Here is a 7275-nt window from a genome sequence, read left to right on the forward strand (position 1 = left end):
TGTTTTTTCAGCACACAAAGTTTAATTGTTAATGTCGGAAAATACCAGTTTTGTAGAACTTCATTCTCTTAACCTTATTGTTCATATTATATATGCTTATATCATTTTTAAAGGAAGGTAATATGATTTAAAGCTGAGCTCAGATGTCCCACTACATTAAAACTTGCTCTTATGTCCCTCCCCTCTTTCCCGTTTGTGGGGTGGCTTTAGTGTGGGTGATGGCCCGTTGTGACACAGCAGCGTGTCCTGCCTGGCTGTGCTGGGATTTCCTCTGTGCACACTGCACAAGGGATGTTCAGCCCAATCCAGGCTGGACAAACGAGAGAGGATTGTTTGCTGGGGTTTTGCCAAGGCATCGCTGTCCTGTACCAGCTGCGGGCACGACGACGGTGACTCCGGTCAGCTCTTGGACTTCAATCGCGCCTTGAATAGAGAGATGACTGCAGGGCTGCAGCTCAGTAGGCTGGGAGGATCCTTTTCACAGTTAAACTGTATTTACAAGAAAAGGGGAGCAGTGGATTGAAGGGGAGTAAATACACGGTGAGCGAATGCAAGTCTGTTTGAGAGAAGTATTTTGTTATGGTTTCAGGCAAGGCGGCAATAAACCATGGCAGACGCTCCCTGTTATCCCCTTTACCTCCCACCACCCCTTTCCTTTAGCTCAGAAGGATGATAAGAAAGATAAGGGGAAAGGAAGAGAGACTTAGACTTCAGGTTGGAGAGTTTTAAGGGGTTTTACTAATAAATAGAGAATATATATACAGAATATACAAACCCAATCTAAGTGCTGGCTGTGGAGCTGGCGTCGCTGAGCAGCAGAGCTGGGTGTGCGGAGCTGGCGGCTCCAGCAGCTGCAGCTCAGGCCCTGGAAGTCACGGGCGGGACTGCACAGCAACCAGAACCTGGGTGCAGGATGCAGGGCCTGAGGCCTGTGGATCACAGACAGACAGACAGACAGGGGCCTCTCTGGATGCCAGCCGTGGGCGAAGAGAGAGTGACCCTGTGATCGCCCTCTGATATAGGGGGTATGACGATTATGGGATGGAATACTTAGCTGGTCAGTTCTGGTCACCTGTTCATCCACCCCTCCTCAAACATGCTCCTCTCACAACGGAACAGGGGAAAACTTACCGGTCTTTCTTAGCCACCATAGGAATAAATCTAAACATGAGCTTCCTTAGCATTGCGTTGGTCTCTGATCAGCACTGAGTGCAGCATCCTAGGAAAAATATGCAGGCTAAAACTCAGCGAAGTCCAGCCACCTAGAAGAACTGAGCTGAAAGAAAAACCACTAAAAGTGAACCAGTCTTGTTTTTAACAAAACCAGGACATATTTTAACTGCAGTTCACTGCATTCTTTTGGTTTTCTTCAGTGTCATCGTAGTTTAGCCCCAGCCCCCACCCCCAGCAGGGAGCAAACCCCAAAACCCCTTCCCTGCCCCTGGTGGGACGTGGAGGAGAATCGGGAAACAAAAGGCTTTGCAGTCTCCTACCTGCACCCGTCTGGCAGACACACTGTGCCCTCCCTGCCCCATCAGAAAATTCCAGACCAACAGACCACCATGGTCGTGCACACACATCCCTCCGTCGGCAGACGGGGCCCTTGAACAATGAGAAGTTTCCGCACCACAGCTCAGATTCGGGCAGGGTAGGAGACACCCATGGAGATGGTGTCCTCGGAGCAGCGGGTCTGCCCTGGAAGAGTCTCCTCCTCAGACTGGGAGGCCGTCCAAGGTAAGTTCCTCAAGGACTGAGACATCTTGTGAAACCCGTAAGCCATCTGGGTACCCTTGAGAGTCCTCACTTCTTATGAGTGGGAGGATGCGCGTTTTGAGTCGTTATTCTAGAGTTTTGGGATCCCTTGAGTTTGAACTGTCTGGGTAGTAATCAAACTCCTAACCGGCATCTGGATCTGTGGTTTATAATGTTGTCAGAGCACTGAATAATTTTTGATAAACCCCATTTCTAGTTGGTATTTTCCACTAAATAGCTCTGTTTGGAACAAAGTGTTCGGAGCTCATTGCCCACCTAAACTGATTTTTGGGGTGCCAAGGATGTGCTGGCTTCCCAGGCTGGCAGGCATTTTATCCATCTGTATTTTAGCAGACATCTCTTGTCAGTACTTGTCCCTGTTACAACCAGGTTGCCTTTATGGCTGCTGTTCTTTGGTCCCTGCGGGAAGAATCTGCCCTTGGTCCGGCAGTGACCCCGGCTGAGCCCCATGAGTTGTGTCACCTACACGTGCCAGCGGGGCTGGGCATCTGGAACCCTCTTTACTTGTCCCCTGTCACTAGCGTCTGTGCCAAAGCAGGGCACTGGCTCAGCTCCGGTCCTTGGAAACTGTAATTTCAGCTAAACAGAGAGCTGGGGATTTAATTTATGGCACAGCCCTCAGCCACAGCATCCTGCTGTAACCAGATCCACCAGCCAACCCCATAATGGACTATTCCAGCTATGTCAGCGCTCCCCGCCCCAGAGCTCGTGTTTCTGGGACACAAGGCGCCTCACAGGGCAGTTTGGAGGGTCTTAGACCCAGCAGCCTTCCAGAGGAGCTTCAGGAGCTCCCGCAGCACCCCAGCTCCATGGCAAAGCCAGCGTCCTTCTCAGCTTCCCAAGGCTGGGGCATGGCCACCACCCCGTGTTCCACTGCGGCAGCTTCCTGCCCAGGTGCTCGTTGCTCACCCTCTGCTCCAGGGTTGTCTGGAAACGTGGCTGGAGGGGAGGGACCTCTGTGGGCACAGCAGGTACTGTGAATGCTCCGGTGCTTCTGGCAGAGCTCTGCTCCCGGCTGGAGAGACGCCACCGCACCCAGGGCTTTCACCGCAGAGCGAGGGGCTGCGCTCGCTGCTGAGCTGTTCGCGCTGAGAAGCCCCAGGTGAGGGATGCCCTAAAATCGTGCTGGGGACGTGCCGACCTTGGGCTGTGCCCTGCAGGGGACTGCCATGGCTAGCTTAGCCCTGGGAGCCATCCTCGCTGTGCTGGCCTCGCTCATCATCGCTGCCAACACGCTGGTGGCCATCGCTCTCCTTTGCCTCATCCTGAAGAGCGGCTCCAAAGGGCTCTATTTTGTCTTTAATCTCGCTGTTGCAGATGCCATGGTTGGCTTCACGGTCGTGGGTCTGGCCAAGGATGAGTTATCCCAGCCCCTTAATTCTTCCCAGATCTTCTGCGCCCTGAGAATGGCTTTTGTGACCTCCTCTTCTGCCGCCTCTATCCTGTCCCTGATTCTGGTTGCGTGTGACAGGCACCTGTCAGTCAGGAAGCCTTTCCACTATGTCCAGCTGGTGACAGGCCTGAGGGTCGGGGTGCGCTTGGTGGTGCTCTGGCTGGTTGCTGGCATCGTTGGCTTCCTCCCAGTCCTCACCCCGTGCTTTCAGAAGATCTCCACCCATAAGAAGTGCTCCTTCTTCGAAGTCTTCCACCCTGTCTACATGCTCACCATCTTCTGCGTTGGCTTCTTCCCAGCACTCTTTCTCTTCTTTTATCTGTACTGCGACATGCTGAAGATTGCCTCTGTGCATGTGCAGCGCATCCGACAAGTGGAGCACGCAGGGCTGGCGGGGGGCTCCCGCCCGTCCCGCACCGCCAGCGACATGAAGGCCATGCGCACCGTCGCAGTGCTCATCGGGTGCTTCACGGTGTCCTGGCTGCCGTTCTTCGTCGCCAGCATCGTGCAGACTGTCTGTTCTGAGTGCTTGCCCTACAGAGTCATTGAGAGCTGGCTCTGGCTGCTGGGACTGTGCAACTCCCTCCTGAACCCGCTGCTCTACTCCTACTGGCAGAAGGACGTGCGGCTGCAGCTCTCCCAGCTGGCTGCAGGCGTGAAGAGGAGAATCCTCCTTCTCCTGGGGAATGGCCACCGATTCCCTGGAAGAGCCGCCAAGTCTCTCCCCACTGTGTCCTGCCCACGGCTCCAGAACTGACACGGTAAGGAGCAGCTGTCACCGGCTTTCCAGCTCATCTCCAGCATTGTCACCGTGAACTTGGGGCCTGTCAGCTGTGGAGGAGCTCACAGATGGGGTGGGACCAGGCTGGATGGTATTGCATGGTCCAATTCCAGCCTGCCCACAGCCCCGCAGAGTCACAGCACGGCCTGTATTGCATCTGCCCCAGGCAACCCAAACGGCGGGTGCGCGGCACGCGTGGGATTTTGCCTTGTGTCTCCAGGCAGCAAGCCTCAGCACTCGCTCCGCAGGCTAAGATCTTTGCTGCATCCCTGCCCAGCTGCCCCTGCCCTCCCCTCTGCCTGCAGCACCACCTTTCTGCTGCTTGCACAGCGTTTGCTTTGCTGCCTTTGGCTCCTGGCCCTGGCAGCAGAGGCTGGGAGGTGTGTGCATGTCCTACACCTGTCCTGGACCACAAGTCCTCCCAGGTGCTGCCCTTCCTCAACCAAACTCATGATGCTGCAGCTGGAGTCTGGGCCATCCCCCAAACCTGCGGCTGGAGCGGCAGTAGGGTGTCCCCTGCTTGGATCTGAGCGCTCAGCCATGGCACTGGGGACACGGAGAAGGTTCCTGCTGTTCCTTGGCAGCAGCTCTGTCTGCACCGGAGCTGGGAGGATGAGTGCGGAGCAGCCCTGGGCGCTGCACGCCCCGGAGAGGTGCAGGGCAGCATGGGCTGTGCTGTCACTGTTTGGTTTGGGCTGTAAAGAGAGTTAATGAGTAACTGGCTGAACGCTGAGCTGTGCCAAAGGAGCAGCTGCTGTGGAGACAGGGGAAACCCCAGGCAGGAGGGCTGCTTTGTCTCACCAGGGCTGGATTTGGGACCCCAAGGGTCCCTACACACTGACACACGTCCCTTGGGAGCACACAGCACCTCGGTGTGCCCCGCCACACTGCAGCGGTGGCCAGACTGCTGACCCTGCCAGAGGCTGTGATATTGAATTGCTACTCGTAAAATAATGTCCATTTAATCCACATGAAAAAAAAAAATCTTAAAAGAGGCTTCTCAGCTAGGAATGTACCCTTATCTTAAAATGAGGGTGCTACGCATGAAATAGCAGTTGTTTCCAGCTCTGTTGTTTGCCCCACCAGCAGCCATGAAGGCTCAAGGCCGTATCCAGAACCTGCCTTGGTCCCGAGGCCTTCCCCATCCTAACGAAAGAGACAAAAATTAAAGTGTCTTTAAAAATACACCAAACCACAGGCTCTCTGTGGCACGTCTGTACCTGGGAATGGCCTGAGACCAAATACAACGTGGCAGATGTGGTTCCTTGCTGTACAACACGGCACGAGCCTGAGAGCTGGTGCCGCAGCGCAGTCCTGGCTCTGTGTGCGCCTGTGCCCTGGAGGCGGCTCCGTGGGGCAGGGTGCGGCGCGGGGATGATGGAGGGGCCTGACTTTGTGACAGCACCAAGGCCACCTTCTGTTCCTGGATGACAGCCAGACGTGGAGGAAGCCCATGGAGCTGATCACCAGCAAGTTCAAGGTACTGGTGTGGGAGGTGGCTCGACCCACTGGTGTTCAAGAGCCTGTGCAACGTGGGTGGGGAAGGACCCTTTGCAGGGGCAGCGGCACAGCTGCAGCATCGCCCAGCTGCACGAGCACCACTCCGTGGGCTGTCCTGACCTCAATGAGCTCCAAAATCCCTCGCCTCTCATCTCTGACATCAAAGTGTTGCAGGTAGAGGCGCCAGCTCGTACCAACAGGACCTGTGGGCCATGCAGAGCGAGGAGAAGCTGCAGGCTGTGTGTCTGACACACAAGGAGGACAATGAGCACCGGCGGGCTAAGGTGAGGAGGCAACTGCCAGATACTGTGATGATGCCATCACCTGGCTCCAGAACCTGCAGATGAAGGAGCAGCTCAGCTCCCAGACTGGATGGAGCTTGACCAGAAGATCACACCCCTGCTGTTAAATTACAGCCAATGCAAACAGGAGTACTACGAGGTGCTGCATCATGACTCCTCCTGTTGCCAAATAAGTTTAATCAAACTAACTTTTAAATTGTATTCTATTCTTTTAGCCGTGTTCTTTTGCACAACCTATTTTAGCAGGAGTTGCCAAACTTAGCGTGGGTGTCCAGGCCTTGAGAGGTACCCAGTCCAGACTGTTTCTTTTCTGTACATTTCACTTTATTTTTTTATTTTATCTTTTAATTAAAGTATTTTTTTTAAGCACAGGCGTCTTAGACTATGCTGTGGGAAACCTAGGGGCAAGAACATTTCTCTAACACTTTAATACTCCATTAAGGGAGTGGAGCATCTATCGTGTGAGGAAAGGCTGAGGGAGCTGGGGCTCTGGAGCTGGAGAAGAGGAGACTGAGGGGGGACTCATTCCTGGGGATCAATATGGAAAGGGGCAGTGTCAGGAGGATGGAGCCAGGCTCTTCTCGGTGACAACCAGTGACACGACAAGGGGCAATGGGTGCAAACTGGAACACAGGAGTTTCGACTCAGGTATGAGAAGAAACTTGTTCGGGGTGAGGGTGTCAGAGCCTGGCCCAGGCTGCCCAGGGAGGTTGTGGAGTCTCCTTCTGTGCAGACATTCAAACCCGCCTGGACACCTTCCTGTGGAACCTCAGCTGGGTGTTCCTGCTCCATGGGGGGATTGCACTGGGTGAGCTTTCCAGGGCCCTCCATTCCCTGACATCCTGGGATTCTGTGATCCTCAACAAGTACAAGGACAACACCAGGGCTTCGTTCAAGCGGAGGAAGGCCCACGCAGCGGTGTGGAATGTGGCGGGGGCGCAGGCTGACTTTGCCACAGTGCTGTCCCTTGAGCCCTCGCCGCGCGCCATCATCTCTGAGGAGCCCGGAGCCTGCAAACTCACCTGCACCGAGGACAAGATCCGCTTCGAGGGTGTCTTCTCACAGGAGACCCCAACGCTCCCTGAACAGGTTCTTTTAGATACTCCACACGTGGAACGTTTTTTGAAGGTTGTTAGCATTTAATACAAATTTTACTTATTTACGTATTTGAGGTGGCCCAGGAGCTTGCCAGGGTGTAAGAGTTGGTCTGAAGGACAGTATTTGCCTGAAAATCGCCATCAAGAGCTTGAACGGACAATGACTTGGAAAGAGGCCTGAGGAAGAACTGTGTTGCACAGGTCTCTCTGACCCGGGGGCTACCCTTAGCAACAGCCGCTGTGTGGGCTTCACCTGCTGCCTCAGCCAGGCTAGCCCCCACCTCCTAAAAGGAATTGTGTTCTATGGGTCTCTCTGACCTGGGGACAACAGTTGCTGTCCAGACGATGGATTTTCACCTGCTGCTTCAGCCAAACTCTCCTTCCACCTGCTCCCTGTTAGTAAAGCCAACGAAGAAGAGCATGCGCAGA

The 7275-nt window shown here is 54.5% G+C and overlaps 1 protein-coding gene and 1 pseudogene across 1 annotated transcript; both read left to right on the forward strand.

Moving 5' to 3' along the window:
* Positions 1 to 41: 41 nt before the first annotated feature.
* Positions 42 to 4447, forward strand: GPR119 (G protein-coupled receptor 119). The gene has a single exon (XM_071813374.1). The coding sequence runs from the start codon at positions 2943 to 2945 to the stop codon at positions 3921 to 3923; it is 981 nt and encodes a 326-aa protein (XP_071669475.1). The 5' UTR covers positions 42 to 2942; the 3' UTR covers positions 3924 to 4447.
* On the forward strand, positions 4401 to 6892 carry LOC136106453 (AH receptor-interacting protein pseudogene; annotated as a pseudogene).
* Positions 6893 to 7275: the final 383 nt, after the last annotated feature.

Source organism: Patagioenas fasciata, chromosome 11 (genome assembly GCF_037038585.1).
Source record: "Patagioenas fasciata isolate bPatFas1 chromosome 11, bPatFas1.hap1, whole genome shotgun sequence".
NCBI classification, from domain to species: domain Eukaryota; kingdom Metazoa; phylum Chordata; class Aves; order Columbiformes; family Columbidae; genus Patagioenas; species Patagioenas fasciata.

Excerpts from the sequence above, each read along its gene's own strand:
- GPR119 (XM_071813374.1), top strand. The coding sequence starts at position 2,943 with ATGGCTAGCTTAGCCCTGGGAGCCATCCTCGCTGTGCTGGCCTCGCTC.